The sequence below is a fragment of the Oncorhynchus mykiss genome, chromosome 13 (assembly GCF_013265735.2).
Source record: "Oncorhynchus mykiss isolate Arlee chromosome 13, USDA_OmykA_1.1, whole genome shotgun sequence".
NCBI lineage: Eukaryota > Metazoa > Chordata > Actinopteri > Salmoniformes > Salmonidae > Oncorhynchus > Oncorhynchus mykiss.
The window spans coordinates 33555864-33577394 of record NC_048577.1 but is presented as its reverse complement, the minus strand read 5'-3'; the positions used below and the strand labels follow the sequence as shown (position 1 = coordinate 33577394).

The window sequence follows — 21531 nt, the reverse complement described above, 5'->3', positions numbered from 1 at the left end:
TCTACCGCATGGCAAGCGGTACCGGAGTGCCAAGTCGAGGACAAAAAGGCTTCTCAACTGTTTTTACCCCCAAGCCATAAGACTCCTGAACAGGTAATCAAATGGCTACCCAGACTATTTGCATTTTGCCCCCCCCCCCCCCCAACCCCTCTTTTTACGCTGCAGCCACTCTCCTCATATATGCATAGTCACTTTAACTATACATTCATGTACATACTACCTCAATTGGGCTGACCAACCAGTGCTCCTGCACATTGGCTAACCGGGCTATCTGCATTGTGTCCCACACGCCAACCCCTCTCTTACGCTACTGCTGCTCTCTGTTCATCATATATGCGTAGTCACTTTAACCATATCTACATGTACATACTACCTCAATCAGCCTGACTAACCGGTGTCTGTATGTAGCCTCGCTACTGTATATAGCCTGTCTTTTTACTGTTTTATTTCTTTACCTACCTATTGTTCACCTAATACTTTTTTTGCACTATTAGTTACAGCCTGTAAGTAAGCATATCATAAGGTCTACACCTATTGTATTCGGCGCATGTGACAAACTTTGATTTGATTTAATGTAAAGTATGGTGTACTGCAGGGCAGCTCTCTAGGCCATCTACTCTTCTCTATTTTTGACCATGACCAGCCACTGGCTTTAAACAAAGCATGTATGCTGATGATTTGACCATATACGCAACAGCAACCAAAGCCAATGCAGTTACTGAAACCCTTAACAAAGAGTTGAAGTCTGTTTTGGAATGGCTGGCCAGTAATATCCTGAACATCTCTAAAACTAAGTGTTGTATTTGGTACAAATTATTTCCTATGTTCTAGACCTCAGCTGAATCTGGTAATGAATGGTGTGGCTGTTGAACAATTTGAGGAGACTAAATTACTTGGCATTACCTTAGATTGTAAACTGTCATTTTCAAAACCTATAGATAGATTCAATGGTTGTAAAGATGGGGGAGAGGTCTGTCCATAATAAAGAGATGCTCTGCTTTTTTGACACCACACTCCAAAAAGCAAGTTCTGCAGGCTCTAGTCTCATTTTATCTTGATTCTTGTCCAGTTGTGTGGTCCAGTGCTGCAAGGAAAGGCGTAGTTAAGCTGCAGCTGGCCCAGAACCAAGCTGCACCTCTTGCTCTTCATTGTAATCAGTGGGCTGATAGAAATATTATGCATGCCAGTTTCTCTTGGCTAAGAGTTGAGGAGAGACTGACTGCTTCACTTATTTTTATAAGAAACATTAATCTGATAAATCCCAAATTGTTTACATAGTCAATTTACACACAACTCTGACACACACACTTACCCCACCAGACATGCCACGAAGGGTCTTTCACAGTCCCCAAATCCAGAATAAATTCAAGAAATTGTACAGTATTATATAGAGCCATTATTGCATAGAACTCCGTTCCATCTCATATTGCTTAAATAAACAGCAAACTTGGTTTAAAAAAACAGTAACACCTCACGGCACAATGCCTCTCCCTTATTTTGCCTTGATAGTTTGTGTATATGAATTGATATGTAGGATACGTGTGCCTTTAAAAATGTTCTGTATTATGTTTTGTGTGGACCCCATGAAGAGTAGCTGATGATTTTGCAACAGCTAATGGGGATCCTAATAAAATATAAACCAAGATTCTCTGGTCTGATGAAACCAAGATTGCACTCTGGCAAGCGTCACATATGGAGGAAACATGGCACCATCCCTAAAGTGAAGCATGGTGGTGGGAGCATCATGCTGTGGGATGTTTTTAAGTGGCCAGGACAGGAAGACTAGGCAGGTTTGAGGGAAAGATGAATGGTGCAAAGTACAGAGATCATTGTTGAAAAAGGTACACCTTCCAACAGGACAACGACCCTAAGCAAACATCCAAGACAGTGCAGGAGTGGCTTCGGGATAAGTCTCAATGTCCTTGAGTGGCCTAGCCAGAGCCCGGACTTGAACCCAATCTAAGATCTCTGGAGAGACCTGAAAATAGCTGTGCAGAGCATCTGCAGAGAAATGTAAGAAACTCCCCAAATACAGGTGTGCCAAGCTTGTAGCGTAATACCCAAGAAGGCTTGAGGCTGTAATCGCTGCCAAAGGGGCTTTAACAAAATACTGAGTAAAGGGTCTGAATACTTATCTAAATGTGATATTTCCGTTTATTTTCATAAATTTGCTAAAAAAATCTAAACCTGTTTTTGCTTTGTCACTATGGGGTATTGTGTGGATATTTGATGGGGGGGGGGTGTAATACATTTTAAAATAAGGCTTAACAAAATGTGGAAAAAGTCAAGGGGTCTGAATACTTTCCGAATGTACTGTAAATACTAACATATTTTCACTAATCACTTTCACACCATTTAACCATGAAACTACGTTATATTAAGTGCATATAAATCAATATAAAACAGCTCACAGAAGTATTGCTTACCTATGTGACGTTTTTGATCCACAGTAGTGTACGATGAGCATGGATGCCACTACGTGTCTCAGCAGCATTCCTAAAACACGTACACATCTCATTTGAATAGTCTAGGTACATTAATATCAGGGGGCGGAAGGATATGGACTGTACCGCTCAAAGCACCAACCTAACAAGGGTTACAATAATATCTCTCTCCATTGAATAGAGGCGGTTGACGTCAACAACCTTATCGAATATTCAAAAAAGGGTTACAATAATGACTTCTACAGCCGTTGTGCTGCTTTGCTGACAACGACTCAATGTTAGGGCAGAGAGACGTGTTTCTTGTCAATATATCCATAATCTTTGGTTTACCCTCTGATCAGATCTGCTGTAGATTTTTATTTTTTAAAGTTGAATGGCTGGACCGTCGTAGAATTGTGTGCAAAAAGGTTTGTAATTTTAGCCTTTTCACTAAGCAGTTTTAAAATGTAGTTCGCATAATTGAAAAATGCTTTCCGTTTGTGTAGGCTAGTATGCGTCAAGGCATATATTTAGCCTTATAGTAGACCTACGGAACTTTCATTAAATGAATAGTAAACATTTGCATATTGTCTTATCCAAATGTAAATGTTTATTAATATCATGAATTTGGCGTAGCCTACTATTTACAGGGCTATGGCTATATTATAACATATTTTTTTGTATTTACATACAATACATACTATACAATTTACATTTGGGGTTTATCCATCCAATAAGTATCTGCAAACCAGTCTTCAAAATCGGTAGATTAAAAAAATAATCAAATGTGTGTGTGTGTATATATATATATGTGTGTATATATAAAAATAAATAAATCTCCACAAACCTAAAATAAGATTGTAGCCTACCACTAGAAGTGCGCGGAGCTTCACTAACTACTTTACCATCCAACCTTTTTATGTGAGTAGCCTGTGTCGGATAAAAAAATGTTGACAGGCAAATTTGCCGGTAAACTTTCCAAATTTCGACAAAAACAAAATACACTAGACAAGGCAGGATCTTTTTGTCTCGGTAATTTTGCGAGAAATGGCGGTGAAACTCAGTTATGCGGCAATTATTGATATAATAACCATCATATTAAACATGGGGTCACCCGATGGTGTTGTATCCCTACTATGACTCATGAAAGCATTCAGTTTAATAGCTTAAAATATGTTATGAACTTCACAGGGTGGTGAAAATGTTGTGATGGAGTTTTATACTCTAATAAATATCGAGGGTCTTATTCTGGTGAAATTATGATCGATCCTTGGCTGCCGTTTGACAAATAAAAATATCGGCTTCCATTTTATGTTACTTTGTAACTATTACATTGATAAGATTCCTGCAAAATTATCTGCTTTTCATTGGCTAGCATGGTCATTATATATATTTATATGTGTGTGTACTTCCCCCCCGCATAGGTATTTAATTTGGAACAGTAAGGATATTTTGTATATAAACGAGTCTTTTATTTTGTTCATATCCTCCTGGTGAGTCAACCTTTTTAATGCAGAAGGATTGTTATTCAATTATGAGGAATGTTTTATCTCGTTACAATATAACTCACACCTAGAGTTCGCCATAGTCTTTGACGCTATTCCATCTGGAACTTATGTTGTTTAGAGGTGGAACCAGACCTCACCTTCTTGAGCTACCCTCACGTAATCCAGTTGAGACTCCAATAGGAAATTGTTTCTCATTACTTCCTCAGAACAACCGATCTACACGTGCTTTATTTCAAAGGCATACTGTATATATTCCTTATGTTACAATTTACTAGAATACATTTGTCAATGATGTCTGTTGGGAAAAAGTATGGTTATTACCACAACATAAGAACCTGCTTGTTAACATGGTCAAAGAAGTCTCTCAGAATGATCCATAAGTATTACCCTGCGAATCATTACCCGAAGAAACTCAAAAAATACATTAACATTAACAACACATTGTGTTGAGCATCCAGAAACTGTTTTGGCATTACGGCAAGATATTTATAATGGTTAATGTTCTTGATTACTTTTGTTTATTATGGGCGAATGTGCTGCTCGGTTTCCTTATCTATAATAAGGATGAAGGAAAAACCATTTAACCTCCATAAATCTAATTGTGCTAATGGTAAAATGTCATATTCGTAAATGTTTTTTATGAGTGAACTCTTCCATGTTTTCTATAAGGAATTCGAGCAGTATATGAAGACAAGTCTTCCAATAAGAAAGCTGTTAAAACAGTCGTATTGACTGTGTGTATCGTTTAAGGTCTTTGTATAATCTGTAATGTGTTGTGCCCCCTAGCATATGTTATCATTGTCTGTTTGTATACTTAATGTATGTATACTAATGTTTCTGCAATAACATCTGCAAAATATGTGAATGTGTCCAATGAAATGATATTCATCAAACCACTTTCCAGTTTCAATGACTCACCCAATGATGTGCAGCTCACTCACTGACGATAGCCGATGGGCTCCTGCCAAAAGCCTATCTCTCTCAAGATAGGCTTTTAATCATTTTTGTTTCAGCAGGAGCCATTTGCTTTCCAACCTGTGCTATCCCACAATTGCATTTAAAATATTGCACAAGGCCTGTTTTGGCTGCATGCTGTTCACTGACAGATTTGCCATGCGTTCCCGACTGTAAACAATGCATTGTGATTGGGTTATACACAACCCACAGCTAGGCTATACTTGATTTATTTTGTAATCTATTGATCCTCTGTGGCTAAATTACAGGCAAATATATTTCAAAGTATCCGGGGTGCTGCTGCAGCACCACCAATGCCCTTCCCATGGCTATGATCCTATAATTAAATAAATGAAGTCGAACTCTGGAGAGATGGTAGTTGCAGGCTCATGTCTCAGAGCAGAGAGAGGGAAAGATCATAGAAATTCTGGTTCTGTGAGAGATGCAGCCAATCTACGTTTTCACATTTGACTTTTTTTTAAAAGTGGCAGGGTAATTACAGAGGCAACTGAAATACATTTTGATCGTTTTGATTAAAATGTTTACATTGCAAACAGTGAAAATTATTATTCATGCCACGAGAGGTACCGGATCCTGGAAAATAGATTCCGGAACGAAACAGTTCAAAACTGAGGGGTGCATAGGGCTCAAATTTAAGCACCGAACGGCAGTCAAGCATCGACCGTCATGTCACCAGAATAAGACCCTCAATATTTATTGGAAAGGAGCATCAAGCTGATCTCAGTGTACTTTCACTGCCCTGTGAAGATCATTTATTTAATCTGTATCCTAATAAACTGTCTGTCTGGTTTCCCGAGTCGTTGTGGGAGGACAACACACCATATCCTTGCGTGACTGTAAGAGTACTTTCGATATGATGGTTATTATATCAATATTTCCGAATATGATATATATGATGCTCTTGTCTTCTACAGATGGGAAGGTGCAAGCAAGTACTTGTCCTAGCTATTTTCTGTCTGTCCGCATCAGTGATGTACTCCTTCATATACCACTATAGCACAACAGAAGAACACACCGATCAATTAGTTCCTCAGCAAATAAGGTACCTTTTTCTTTATCAGCAACTGTTTGTTTGAACTTGTAGTTGGAAGACTTTCACCGGTTATGGTGAAGCCTGAAAACACACTTGTTTTTTTTAAAGACTGTTCTGCCATCGCGAAAATAAATAAAGTATTTTACCAGTTTTAAAATTGTATATTGGTCCTCTATCTTCAGCAATGGGACCTTCTCAGTTCTTGCAGATTGTGTTCTATTTGTCCCTGCGAATCAATAGAGCCCTACCATCCACCAGTCTCAGACAACCCAATTGCACCTGTCAGGGAGGCGGAGTGTTGGTACTGAAAGATCACCTTCCAAAAGACCGGTATGATGACATAGTCAAACGAAGAGCTGAGGAGTACAGGAAGCATCATATCAGGTGGGTGAAAATACTACAGATGTAACCTGGTGTTACGGAAATCACGTAGTTTAGCGAGTACTCCCCCCGGCACGAACACGAGACCTGTGCTTCGCAACACTCGTGACCGCCTTCCATTAACATTTCAAGCCAACTGTGGAGTTAGTTTATTGTAATTCCGTTACACTGGCAAGCAGGTCATTTCTGGACATGACATTCTTCCATTTCAAGAATGCTAGAATACTCACCAAATGGATTGGTATGCCTTAGATATGCACATGCGCACGGCCAACTGTACGTGCTGTTCTCAGGAAACATTAATGGGACCATTTGATCATCCCCTTAGGACAAGCTCCAGTCTGAACAGGCTTATTTTAGCTCCATCCAACACCCCTCTTCAATATCCAATCCAGGGGTTCACTGTTGTCCCTCTTCAGAAGACATTGATACCAGGTAGCCTATGCAATAACCATTTGTTTATGTACCGTGCCTCATCAATATAGACTAACTGTATATATATATATAGTATGTTCTTTGCAAAGCAGTTACACAATATATTTTGTAACTCGATATTTAAATTGTGCAATAAAAATATTATTTCAGGTTTAGCTCTCCATGCAGCAAAAAGACAAAGTTACAAGGTTGGTTCGAAACGCTTTGAATGTATACTCTGGTTATTGGTCTTATGTTCTCCATGTTGTAATGACTTATGTTGTGTATGACTTATGCAGGTGCTTCTACACCTGCATTGCTTGCTGTTTGGGGTTTTAGGCTGGGTTTCTGTACAGCACTTTGAGATATCAGCTGATGTACGAAGGGCTATATAAATAAATTTGATGTGATGTCATGGCTAAAGCCAGTGTACAGACAAACGCAGGATACAAACAAAGTCAATTTTACCCTTAATGTTAAGAGTTACTTGCTCTTTTTGGTGGTGGTTCTTTACATCAGGTGTCATATCTACCATTTTCTGCTTTGCTTTTACTTCATGTAGGGGAGAACGGGGATGAAACTAACACTTTTTAAAAAGTTTTTTGCTAGTTACGCAGATCGATAGTGCTAGAAAAAACAGTTATGATAAACAACTTACAGTATATATGACCTATAACACCATAAACCCTAATTATATGTCTAGCATACATTATTTTAAAATATACTTTTGTACCTGCCATGCGGGTCTAAACTAAAACAGGCTTGGGGCAAAATTAACAGCTGGCCGAAAGTGCACAATATCTATCTTATTTACATTTTTTGGGGTTTGTAATGCTCCTTACTGTCAACAAAGGGACTATCAGCCATAGTTTCTTGTTTGTGTCGCTTCAATAAATATATTGGTGAAATTCATTAAGATTAACCATGCGTCAGAATCGCAATGTCGCACAACCACTTTTTGTAAAACTTATTTTGCCTATTAATCGGACTAAAATGATCACATAATAGCTATATTAACCAACATTTCTTTAATGAAAATGTTAAATGACTATTCATGTTTAGCCCTACAAATCAGATGTGCGCCAGTTGTCTTTGTCATGCGTACTCCTCGTGACTTAATAGAATAAACATTATTCTCTTCACAAATGGCAAACTCATCATGCTTGAGGTAATTGACCCCCAGAATCATAGCTATAATAATGCCTTGATTAGGCCTTACAATTTAGGCCTACAACCGCTTCATTTAGTGGACCCATGACAACCCGTAACAAACCCTAAGCCATTCTAACTTGCTCCGTTTATTCACCTAACCTGCCGCGTTAGTTATCCTAACCTGCTATGTAAACAAATCATCCGTTTTTTTCCTCCCCCCACACGGGTTTATTCCTCATTACGGTATGTATTTTTGAGACCGCATTGAAATGAACAGGATGGAGGAGTTTTTTCCCCAAAATGTTTTCCTAGCTAACTGCCTATCCGCAGACCGTTTCACAAATATTAAAGGCACATGTTCAAATGAAAGTTTTACCATGTAGAACAAATCATCCACCTATTTTTCACATTTGTCTACAATGACAGTAATGCTGACACGTTTTGTGCTCCAAAAGATGCAAATCATTTTTGAACTGTGTATCTAAACGCTAAATCTCAATTCAGTGTTTTTCTGCTTCATTCTCACTTTTATCAGCAAAATGTAATTTTAATACACCCCAGAGGAACTTAATTGATTAGAGAAAGAAGTATGCAGATGCTAACAGGAACCACATTGATTCAACAACTGTGCAATCACATAAGTTCCATAGAAGTGGAAAATGGTCCATCTGCTCAACCTTTGGCCTAAGTCTATGAAAACGCTATGGTGTTATGTACCTGCAGGTGACTCTGCGTGTGTCCAGTGGTGTCCTGGCCATCAAGGCCCTTGGAGAGGGAGACCAAGAGGGACAGGGAGAGAAAGAGATCACTGTCCAGTCTACCAGCCTATATGACCTCAACAATCTTCTGGGACGACTGACCTACACCAGCACTGTGTACCGGATGAGGACTGGAGACTTGGGTAAGGCCATAGATCCAGCTTTCCTACCATACCCATGTCTTCCTCTCCACATGAACTGAGACTCTCATGACGCCACCCGTCCCTGCTCTTTCACCAGCTCACTTCACGTTTGAACACCATGAGGCTGTCTTCCCCATTGTCATCCAGCAGACATCAGTGCCCGTTTTATATGACATAGGAAACGGTGAGATGCCCCCTTTTATTCCCTTGTTTTGTAGACAGTATCTGAAGAGTGAAATTGGGGATAATGAATCATCAACCGTAGGGGGAGGATCAAGACTCGGGATCAGAGTGGTGGAATAGACATAAAGGGTACACTAAAGATAATGTGATTGTTAATTTGTTGTTTTTTGGTCATGAAGCTTCTACAGATATGTGCAAATGGCTGCGTCTTTAAAACGGCAACTTAGGGCTATCGTCAGGTACCAAGATTAGGTCATCAGGAGGAATTATGACATCACCCCTCATAGATAATGAAAATATGAAAGCAGAGCAAACATGCTGTCAGCTTGCCAAATTCAACATTCCATGACCCTACTTCCTCCATTCCTGAAAAGTGGAGCTTTTAAAGCATAATCATCATGAGCCCAAACTCTGCTGGCTTACCAACTTCAACCTGCCATCACCTAACTGCTATCAGCAATGTTGCTGTATTGACATAGCCAGGTCAAATTATTGGCACCTTTTTGATAAAGATGAGCTAAAAAGACTAAAAAAAATAAAAAAAACTGAGTTGCTGAATACTGTATGCAAGAAAAGAGAGATTGTTATTTTGTAGTAATAAAACTGCTCAGAAATAGATTTAAGAAGTAAAAAAAGACTTGAGCATAATGAGACTTTTTCTAAAATGCTTTGTGAGTTTGGAGAACGCATTGGGAGGGATCTTAGACCATTCCTCCATACAGAATATTTTACAGATCCTTGATATCCTGGTATTTGGTAAAGTTCATGATGCCACTGCTTCTTAAGCAACAAAAAAAAAACATGACATATAACAGTCCGTAGGAACAGTCTGTGTGGAAGCCAGATGTTAAATAAAATTGAAGTTGTCGGGTAACATTTTTGTTGTTGAATTTTACCCCTTTTTTTCCCCAATTGTTAGTAGCTACTATTTTGTCTCATCGCTACAACTCGCATACGGGCTCGGGAGAGACGAAGGTTGAAAGTCATGTGTCCTCCGATACACAACCCAACCAAGCCGCACAGCTTCTTAACACAGCGCGCGTCCAACCCGGAAGCCAGCCGCACCAATGTGTCGGAGGAAACACCGTGCACCTGGCAATCTTGGTTACGGGCTGGGTGCACTGCCGGCTGGGTGCACTGTGCTCAGCCCGCCACAGGAGTCGCTGGTGCGCGATGAGACAAGGATATCCCTACCGGCCAAACCCTCCCTAACCCGGACGACGCTAGGCCCCACGGACCTCCCAGACGCGGCCGGTTACGACAGAGCCTGGGCGCGAACCCAGAGTCTCTGGTGGCCCTTAACCACTGCGCCACCCGGGAGGCCCTCTGGTAACATATTATTATATAGACTTTCCTAATGTAAAAGTCAGTGAGCAGGGTTTGTGCATGCAGGAACAGTCATGTATGCTTTTTTTTTTTTTTTTTTTACATAATAGTGTAGGTTAACAGGGAGAATAAACCAATATGAAAGTTATCATAATCTTATTGAATTATCAATATTGGTGCCTACCACTTGCAAACATTGTGTATAAAACCTTAAAAGGACCCTTGATATGGAATTTCACATGACTGAGAATACAGATATGCATTGTTGGGCAGAGATACCTTCATTTAAAAAAAAAAAAGTAGGTAGTGGATCAGTAAACCAATCAGTATCTGATTTGACCACCATTTGCAATTTGCATCGTCACACATCCACTTTGCATAGAGTTGATCAGGTTGTTCATTGTGGCCTGTGAAATGCTGTCCCACTCCTCGTCAATGGCTGTGCGAAGTTGCTGGATATTGGTGGGAACTAGAACACGCTGTCGTACCCGTCGATCCACAGCATCCCAAATATGCTCAACGGGTGACATATGGTGAGTATTCAGGCCATGGAAGAACTGGGGCATTTTCAGCTTCCAGGAATTGTGTACAGATCCTTGCGACATGGGGCTGTGCTTTATAATCCTTGTGACATGGGGCTGTACATTATCAAACATGAGGTGATGGAGGCGAGTGTCACAACAATGGGCCCCAGGATCTCGTCACGGTATCTCTGTCCATTTACAATTGCCATCGATAAAATGCAATTGTGTTCGTAGCTTATGCCTGCCCATACCATAACCCCGCCGCCACCATGTGGCACTTTGTTCACAACGTTGACATCAGCAAACCGCTCGTCCACACAACGCCGTCTGCCCAGTACAGTTGAAACCAGGATTAATCCATGAAGAGCATACTTCTCCAGCATGCCAGTGGCCATGGAAGGTGAGCATTTGCCCACAGAAGTTGGTAACGACGCCAAACTGCAGTCAGGTCGAGACGCTGGTGAGGACAGCGAGCATGCAGATGCGCTTCCCTGAGGCGGTTTCTGACAGTTTGTGTAGAAATTCTTCAGTTGTGCAAACCCACAGTTTCATCAGCTGTCTGGGTGGCTGGTCTCAGACGATCCTGCAGGTGAAGAAGCCAGATGTGGAGATCCTGGGCTGGCATGGTTACATGTGGTCTGCTGTTGTGAGGCCGGTTGGATGTACTGACAAATTCTGTAGAATGACGGAGGCGGCTTATGGTAGAGAAATTAACATTCAATTATCTGTCAACAGCTCTGGTGGACATTCCTGCGGTCAGCATGCCAATTTTACGCTCCCTCAACTTGAGACATCTGTGGCATTGTGATGTGTGACAAAACTGCAAATTTTAGTGGCCTTTTGTCTCAAGCACAAGGTGCACCTGTGTAATGATCATGCTGTTTAATCAGCTTCTTGATATGCCACACCTGTCAGGTGGATGGATTATCTTGGAAAAGGAGAAATGCTCTATCAGGGATGTAAACAAATTTGTGCACAACATTTGAGAGAAATACTCTTGTGTGTATGGAAAACCTCTGGGATCTTTTATTTCAGCGCATGAAACATGGGACCAACATTTACATGTTATGGTTATATTTTTTTTATTATACAAATCAAACACATATCCACCTCCAATTGCAGTAGGATCTCGGATGTCACTGCATTAAACCAGAGATTCTCTCATTGCAGATATCAACGACCGGGTGACCATCGTCACCAAGACGTTTCTGAGATACACCGAGCTGCAGGTCCTCATCAGTAGCATAAGGACCTATTACAAGGACATCAAAATCATCATCGCCGACGACAGCCTGGAGCCACAGAAAGTGAATGGCTCCAACATTGAGCAGTACATCATGCCCCCAGCACAGGTACAAGCTGGTTTTGGTCAAATTGAAAACCTCAAAGTGGACATTCAACGTGAATTGATGATGGACATAAAATGCATGTGTGATTGAATTTCTGAGTTGAAAGGAATAGAAATAACATTTTATTGAAATGTTATTGTCAGTTATTAATTAACCCAGGTGTATGTATTTGTCTCCAGGAGCAGATCCGTGCAATAAGGGCAACATGCCATAGACTTACACTTACAGATGTAGGATCTTAATTTGAGCCAGTTTGCTACAGCAGGAAAATAATCCTGCAGCAACAGGAAATGTGGATTATAATTAATGAACATTTTGTAGGGGTTGATGCTTTTTTTTCTTCCGTTGGGGCAAGTTTTGAAGTGCAAATTACAAACGTTAGCTGTGCAGCAAAATTCTCAGCAACAAATGAGTAATCAAATTAAGATCCTACATCTGTAACGAACTCCAGTCGGCCACACTGGATTTGAAAAAAAATACACTTGAGAAGAACGCAGACAACCACCAAAGCCTTGAAGTTTGAATTGTCATTATCAGCAGCAGTCAGTCAAATTAGCAGGTTTAGGCAACAGCCTTCGTAAGCATGCAAGTTTATTTACATGACGTCACATACGTTTTTCTCATTGACTGTCAATATATACTGAGCAGTGGAGGCTGGTGTGAGGAGCTATAGCAGGACAGGCTCATTGTAATGGCTGGAATGAAATTAATTAGTCCAATTCTAGCTATTACAATGAGCCCATCCTCCAACCAGCCTCTACTGACACTTAGTGTACAAAACATAAAGAACACCTTCCTAATATTGAGTTGCACTCCCCCCTTAATATAATAGTTTAAGACATTCACATGCTTTGTAAGAATCATTTCCATAACAATCCTGTTTACATGGACACCTGAAATCAGGCTACCTAATGCTACTTTGATGAATGCAGACAAACGCCAATCAAAGAAAAACGTTCTACCACAGCGAGCATCCTATTTTTGGGAAGCATTTTTTATTCGGAGTTCTGACATATAAAGTTTGTGTGTGAACTACTTCCTAAGAGCCATATCTTGTTGTTCCGAACACACTTCACTCGCACTAAAGAAGAAGGCTTGCTCGGCTGGTGGTATCACATGCACAGATCCAATACCTCTGGTACGCTGAAGGTGTTTACATGTCCTAATCATTTGAAAGATTGCTCAGAAAACCAGGAGTCTTAATCGGCGTATGCTTGCTTCGATTTTGACCTGACGCCTATTTTAAGATAAACAGAGTAAGGTGACTATTTTACATGACTATTGCACAATCTGCCTACTACCATAATCAGTTTAATATCCAATTATTAGTGTGCATGTAAACATACTCGTGGATTTAACAAGTGACCTCAATAAGGGATCCTAGCTTTCACCTGGCCAACCATTGTGAAGCTGTTATGGAATTGTTAGTCTTTAAAAAAAATCATGTACATAAGAAATGTTAAATGTGAAGAAAAGCAGTAGGACAATGTGGCATAAGCTAGAAATAATAGGTGCATGCCAATTGTTCTCCTACCGCTAATGGTTGTCGGCAGAACCCGTCCATTTGTTAGATATCTGCAGCTGCTAAAGAACATTTTGTTTCAGTAAGGGCAGGGTTTCCTTTACTATGTTATACAGGTGAAGGATCTTAATTTGATCACTGTTGCTGTGAATTTTCACGCACCGTAAGAAAATACAGATGAGCTTTGGGATTTGCATAAATCCACTGAAAACCCGTACTAACACATGGTTCTATTAACTGCGTTGCACTTCTTATGTAGTGTAATTTTAGCCAGCTAATAGCCTAACCACATATCAAGCAACATTTTATGTACGAAACGTTCAAATCCCTTTGCTGCAGGACTATTTTGCATCGACAGTGCTGGTCAAATTCCGATCCTACATCTGTATGCCTTTAGAACCCTGCACCCAAAGACTTTTGATGATGAACTGTTGAGTCGGGAACACATTCTGCTGTTAACAAGTTTACCATTCTTTTTATAGGATATTTTCATCACAGATTGCAAAGTAATGTTGAGGACATTTTCCTTCCCAAAAGGGCTGGTTTGCTGGCAGGAACCTGGCTGTCTCTCAGGTCACGACCAAATACTTCCTCTGGGTCGATGACGACTTCCTGTTCACAGACAAAACCAAGATCGAGAATCTGGTGGAGGTGATGGAGGCCACACCAGAACTAGATGTGGTGAGCAGCGTAACTGTAGCCTGATTCCCCCGATATGTCACCAGGCTAGAACAAGTATTACCTGTTTTGCTTAGACTGGGGCTGGAATTCAGTGGTAGCACAGCTCTCAATCAACACTTTCTCTTCGCAATATTGATGTTGTGAAAAAATTAAAATTAAAAAAAATCCTGCTTCAGACCAACTAAGCTATCCACAACTCTGGATCCAAGTACCTGTCTGACGTCATTCTACCCTCCTGCCCCACACGCACATTTCCCTCCTCCAGGTCCCTCTCCCTTCAGCAGCCCTTCAGCAGACTAATAACTATGTGACAGGGCTTTCAGTTGAGCGGCTCTGTGGCTGTAGAACGTACTTCCATACACTGTCAGGGCTGCAGAGTCTCTGTACTCGTTTAAGGCACAGGTCAATAACCTGCTGTTCAGAAAAGCTTTCAAAGACCTCTGCTAAATCTATTTGGATCTGGATCTGACAACACATGAATATAGCTTTGCTTGTTGTCTGTGTTCCACACTCTTGGGGGGGAAAAAAGGGTTCCAAAAGGGTTCTTCAGCTGTACCCATAGGATAACCCAATTTGGTTTCATGTAGACCCGTTTTGGGTTCTATGTAGAACCCTCTGTAAAACGGTTTCTACATAGAACCGAAAAGGGTTCTACCAATAACAAAAAATAGTTACACAAAGGGTTCTCCTATGGGTACAGCAGAATAACTATTTTAGGTTCTAGATACACTCTTAGCACTTTATTTTTTTAAATGTTCCTATGTTCTGTGTATTGGATTGTTTTATATTCAATTTTTTTTCTACGCATTGGGTCTGAGATGTGCTTTACAAATGAAATGAAGAGTAATAAATATTATTACTACATGTGGACCTACTCTGTTCTCTGCCTCCTGTGATCAGGTGGGGGGCTCTGTGGCGGGCCACGGCCAGTTCTACTTCTCTTTGGTGTACGAGGAGGGTAATGGAGAGGACGGGGGTTGTCTGAACAGAAAGGGTGCAGTGAAATACCAACCTGTTCCAGGCTTCCCTACCTGCTCCTTCACCAGCGGGGTGGTTAACTTATTCCTGGGTCGCACCGACGCCGTGCGCAAAGTGGGCTTTGACCCCCGGCTGAAGAGAGTGGCGCATTCAGGTTGGCTTTTAAATTATTATTTTTTTGCATATATATTTAACCTTTTATTTATCCAGGAAGTCTCGCTGAGGTCTGAAGAGCTCCATTAGATGGGATACTTTTTGATTTTATTTTATATACATACAGTACCAGTCGAAAGTTTGGACACACCTACTCATTCCAGGGTTTTTCTTTTTCTTTTTACTATTTTTTTTACAACGTACAATAATAGTGACGATATCAAAACAGTGAAATAACCCCCCAAAAAGTGTTAAATAAATCTAAATGTATTTTATATTCTTCAAAAGTAGCCACCCTTTGCCTTGACAGCTTTGCACACTCTTGGCATTCCCTCAACCAGCTTCCTGGAATGCATTTCAATTAACAGGTGTGCTTTGTTAGAAAGTGAATTTGTGGAAATCAAATCAAACTTTATTTGTCACATGCGCAGAGTACTAACGGTGGAATGCTTACCTACAAGCCCTTAACCAACAATGCAGTTCAAGAAGAGTTAAGAAAATATTTACCAAATAAACTAAAGTAAAAAAATTATAAAAAGTATCACAATAACAAGCCTATATACAGGGGGTACCGGTACCGAGTCAATGTGCAGGGTTTGTCGCGGAAATTTGTACATGTAGTTAGGGGTAAAGTGACTATGCTGCTACTTACTGTTTAATATCTATGCAATGTCAAAACAAATGGGTGAGGGGGTCAATATAAATAGTCCAGATGGCCATTTGATTTATTGTTCTTAACAGCTTCTACCCCCAAGCCTTAAGTAGCCTTTTGGTCCTAGACTTGGCGCTCCGGTACAGCTTGCCCGGCGGTAACCGAGAGAACAGTCTATGACTTGGGTGACTGGAGTCTTTGACCATTTTTGTGACTTTCCTTTGACACCGCCTAGTATATAGGTCTCGGATGGCAGGAAGCTTGGCCCCAGTTATGCATTGGGCCATACACACTACCCTCTGTAGCACCTTACGGTCAGATACCGAGCAGTTGCCATAAACAGGCGGTGATGTAACCGGTCAGGATGCTCTCGATGGTGCAGATGTGGAACTGTTTGAGGATCTGGGGACCCATGACAAATCTTTTCAGTCTCCTGAGGGAGAAAAGGTGTTGTGCCCTCTTCACAACTGTCTTGGTGTGGTTGGACCATGATAGTTCATTGGTGATGTGGACACCAAGGAACCTGAAACTCTCGACCCGCTCCCCTTCGATGTCCCTTTGTAGACTGAATTTCTTTCCTGAATGCGTTTGAGTCAATCAGTTGGGTTGTGACATGGTAGGGTTGGTATACAGAAGAAAGCCCTATTTGGTAAAAGACCAAGTCCATATTATGGCAAGAACAGCTCAAATAAGCAAAGAGAAATGGCAGTGCATCATTACTTTAAGATATGACTGTCAGTCAATATGGAACATTTCAAGAACTTTTAAAGTTTCTTCAAGTGCAGTCGCAAAAACCATCAAGCACTATGACAACACTGGCTCTCACGAGGACCTCCACAGGAAAGGAAGACCCAGAGTTACCTCTGCTGCAGAGAATAATTTTATTTCAGTTACCAGCCTTAGAATTTGCAGACCAAATAAATGCTTCACAGAGTTGAAGTAACAGACACATCTCAACATCAACTGTTCAGGGGAGACTGTGTGAATCAGGCCTTCATGGTCGAATTGCTGCAAAGAAACCACTACTAAAGGACACCAATTAGAAGATGTGAGACCAAGAAACACAAGCGATGAGTTGGACCGCAGAGTGAAGGAAAAGCAGCCAACAAGTGCACAGCATATGTGGGAACTCCTTCAAGAATGTTGGACAGGCATTCCAGGTGAAGCTGGTTAAGAGTGTGCAAAGCTGTTATCAAGGCAAAGGGTGGCTATTTTGAAAAATATATTTGAATTTGTTACTACATGATTCCAAATGTGTTATTTCATAGTTTTGATGTCTTCGCTATTCTACAATATAGTAAAAACTAAAACTTGAATGAGTAGGTGTCTCCAAACTTTTGACTGGTACTGTATACATATTAGTTGTTTAGCTTCTTGATTTATTTTAGGAGGGAGACTTGGCTAGTATGTGTTATGTACAGTTGAAGTCGGAAGTTTACATACACCTTACCCAAATACTTTTAAACTCAGTTTTTCACAATTCCTGAGATTTAATCATAGTAAAATTCCCTGTCTTAGGTCAGTTAGGATCACCACTTTTATTTTAAGAATGTGACATGTCAGAATAATAGTAGAGTGATTTATTTCAGCTTCTCTTTATTTCATCACATTCCCAGTGGGTCAGCAGTTTACACACATAGTATTTGGTAGCATTTCCTTTAAATTGTTTAACTTGGATCAAACGTTCCATGTAGCCTTACATAAGCTTCCCACAATAAGTTGGGTGAATTTTGGCCCATTCCTCCTGATAGAGCTTGTGTAACTGAGTCAGGTTTGTAGGCCTCCTTGCTCGCACACGCTTTTTCAGTTCTGCCCACATATTTTCTATTGGATTTGAGGTCAGGGCTTTGATGGCCCCTCCAATACCTTGACATTGTTGTCCTTAAGCCATTTTGCAACAACTTTGGAGGTATGCTTGGGGTCATTGTCCCTTTGGAAGACCCATTTGCGGCCAAGCTTTAACTTTCTGACTTATCTTGATGTTGCTTCAATATATCCACATCATTTCCCCTCATGAAGCCATCTATTTTGTGAAGTGAACCAGTCCCTCCTGCAGCAATGCACCCCCACAACATGATGCTGACACCCCCGTGCTTCACGGTTGGGATGGTGTTCTTCGACTTGGAAGCCTCCCCCTTTTTCCTCCAAACATAACGATGGTCATTATGACAGTTCTATGTTTGTTTCATCAGACCAGAGGACATTTCTCCAAAAAGTGTGATCTTTGTCCCCATGTACAGTTGCAAACCGTAGTCTGGCTTTTTATGGCGGTTTTGGAGCAGTGGCTTCTTCGATATAGGACTTGTTTTTACTGTTGATATAGATACTTTTGTACCTGTTTCCTCCAGCATCTTCACAAGGTCTTTTGCTGTTGTTCTGGGATTGATTTGCACTTTTCGCACCAAAGTACGTTCATCTCTAGGAGACAGAACGCGTCTCCTTCCTTCCCGGTATGATGGCTGCGTGGTCCCATGGTGTTTGTACTTGCGTACTATTGTTTGTACAGATGAACGTGGTACCTACAGGCATTTGGAAATTGCTCCCAAGGATGAACCAGACTTGTGGAGGTCTACAATTCTTTTTCCTGAGGTCTTTGCTGATTTATTTTGACTTTCCCATGATGTCAAGCAAAGAGGCACTGACTCCGAAGCTTCTAAAGCCATGACATAATTTTCTGGAATTTTCCGAGCTATTTAAAGGCAGTCAACTTTGTTCATGTAAACTTCTGACCCACTGGAATTGTGATACAGTGAAATAATCTGTAGTCTGTAAACAATTGTTGGAAAAATGACTTGTCATGCACGAAGTAGATGTCCTAACCGACTTGCCAAAACTATAGTTTGTTAACAAGAAATTTGTGGAGTGGTTGAAAAATGAGTTTTAATAACTCCAACCTAAGTGTATGTGAACTTCCTACCTCATCTGTATGTAGATATACAGTATGAGAAGTGAACAAAGTGTATGGCGGCGGTATTGTATAATGTGTGTATTTTTCAGTCGGTTTGTACTGTATATAGCAGTACTGTGTGTCTAAGACAATTATTCCCACCAGTGACATTAAAGTTCATCCTATGCTAAGAGGGCCGGTAAATCCCCGTATAAACCTTTGCACATGTTTTACATTTGAGTAATTTAGCCGACACTCTTATCCAGAGTAACTTGCAGGAGCAGTTAGGGTTAGGTGCTTTGCTCAACAGCACATCCACAGATTGCAGCAAGTCTGTAAACTATGTCAGTAGGAAATCTGGTAAGCTGTGTCAAGACAAATTCGGTTACGTGTGGTAAGTTTAGAAAAAGTCAATTGTTTCTATAGATGTTGCTTTTTTAAACCCATGTTGCTTTTTTTAAACCCATGTTGCTGTTTTTACGCTTAAGGCACTGCTGTCTTTGGTAATTCATATTTTCTCCATTCCACTTTCCCTGTCCATATGTCTGTTTCAGAGTTCTTCATGGATGGGTTGGGCAGTTTGCTGGTTGCCAGCTGTAGTCATGTCAGCATCGGCCACCAACCCAAAATTGCAAACGCAAAGTACTCGTCGTTCCGACGTCAAAAATCCAAAGATTTAGAAGACAAACTAGCTCACCACTTCTTCAAGAACCACCTGAAATGTATCCGTTATGGATAGTTTACAAAGAATTACAGTGAAAATAGTGGCGCAATAGTGAGGTGCACGATTCCAAATGTGTAATCGCGGCATCCCGTCTGTAGTGGTGCAGTTCTCTTCAAAAAATGTACAGGAAGCAAATGAGTGAGGTGATGAAACCCGTATCTTTTTTTTTTTTGGACCGTTTGTGAAAAAATAAAGGTTTTACAGAGTCACATTTAGAACGGTCTGAAACTGTTGCTCTAGGTACTTTCTCCTCTACTGAGTTCTGTGCTCACAGGAGTGATAAAGAGTATATAGTAGACAGTTGCGGTCAAAAAGTGATTTCTGAGTTATTCCTGTGTTTATGCCCTTTTAAGGATATCCTGTCTGGATGTTCTCGCTATTTTGGGTGTGCTTGTGTAAATTGATAGGGCACCTGTCTCTTTGAAGTAAAGCACATGTTTGATATAAAAAGTAATGGACTGGTGATTGATGTTTGGTGAAGTGACCTTGTTGAAATTAAAGAAAATGTGTTTGAACATTTGAAATGGTTGGGAATTTTTGTAGTGAATGAGGGAGGCCTGAGTTTCAACTGTTTGACATTTTTGAAACCATTTGGAATTTATGTAGTGAACTTATGGAGCTGCTGTGTAGTGAGCTTGTGACCCTTTGTAGAGTGAAAAAGTCCTTTCTAGGTAGGTCTGCCTGAGTATAAGTGCTAGTCTTGTCCTGTGAACACTACGAGTGACAAGAAACACAGAGAGAATATACAGAAAACATGTCTCCTAGACCAATTCTAGGTGTATTGTGTCCTTCATGTCTGGGTCACGATGACAAAACCATCGATGCCATTCTTTGTGATGCACCGGATTGTTTTAATGGTGTGATTGATATGAGTGAAGGCCATATGGGTTACATTTTCCAACCGAATTATTCATCAGTGAAGATTTTCATACACAGCTGCCTCAACACCCCTTTTTTTTTGCCAACAAACTGAAGGTTTTCTCCTGTGTTTCGCATGCGAGAATGGCTTAAGATGGAGCAAGTATTATGTCAGATCGGACAGGCCCAGGAATGAATGAGCTCTTCCTCTGGACCCCTCTCTCCACCCCCCAAAGGTGTGTGTGTGTGTGTGTGGGGGGGGGATAATATCTCAGATAGGGAGGAGTGAGGCCTAAGAGTTTTTTTTTATAAATTAAGCATCAGCCAGTGGGTCTTGCGACGGGTATACAGAGATGATCAGTTTACAGAGGAGTATAGAGTGCAATGATGTGTCCTATAAGGAGCATTGGTGGCAAATCCGCTGGCCGAATATTAAAGAACATCTAGCCGCTCGAGAGCACCCTTACCTGCCAATCTATGAATTATGTCTCCGTAATCTGGCATGGGTAGGATGGTCATCTGAATCAGGGTTAGTTTGGCAGCTGGGGTGAAAGAGGAGCGATTACGATAGAGAAAACCAAGTCTAGATTTAACTTTAGCCTGCAGCTTTGATATGTGCTGACAGAAGGATAGTGTACCGCCTAGCCATTCTCCCAAGTACTTGTATGAGGTGACTACCTCCAAGCTTTAGACCCTCAGAGGTTGTAATCACACCTGTGGGGAGAGGGCATTCTTCTTACCAAACCACATTACCTTTGTTTTGGAGATGTTCCGAACAAGGTTAAGGGTAGAGAAAGCTTGTTGTAGAGCGTTTAACACAAAATCCGGGGAGGTGCCAGCTGAGTATAAGACACTATCATCTGCATATAAATGGCTAAGGAACTTCCTACTTAGCTAAGTTGCTGTA

The 21531-nt window shown here is 40.8% G+C and overlaps 1 protein-coding gene across 1 annotated transcript; it reads left to right on the top strand.

Moving 5' to 3' along the window:
• Positions 1–2809: 2809 nt before the first annotated feature.
• Positions 2810–20290, top strand: LOC118936293 (beta-1,4 N-acetylgalactosaminyltransferase 2-like). Its single transcript, XM_036940806.1, has 11 exons — positions 2810–2851; positions 5821–5948; positions 6180–6323; positions 6649–6755; positions 6906–6943; positions 8610–8787; positions 8885–8971; positions 11991–12172; positions 14229–14372; positions 15273–15504; positions 19597–20290. The coding sequence occupies exons 2-11, from the start codon at positions 5821–5823 to the stop codon at positions 19779–19781; spliced, it is 1425 nt and encodes a 474-aa protein (XP_036796701.1). The 5' UTR covers positions 2810–2851; the 3' UTR covers positions 19782–20290.
• Positions 20291–21531: the final 1241 nt, after the last annotated feature.

Coding starts and splice junctions, on each gene's coding strand:
- LOC118936293 (XM_036940806.1), top strand. CDS start 5,821: ATGGGAAGGTGCAAGCAAGTACTTGTCCTAGCTATTTTCTGTCTGTCC. Junction 6,944..8,609: donor CAAAAAGACAAAGTTACAAG/GTTGGTTCGAAA, acceptor ATGTACCTGCAG/GTGACTCTGCGTGTGTCCAG. Junction 12,173..14,228: donor ACATCATGCCCCCAGCACAG/GTACAAGCTGGT, acceptor CCTTCCCAAAAG/GGCTGGTTTGCTGGCAGGAA.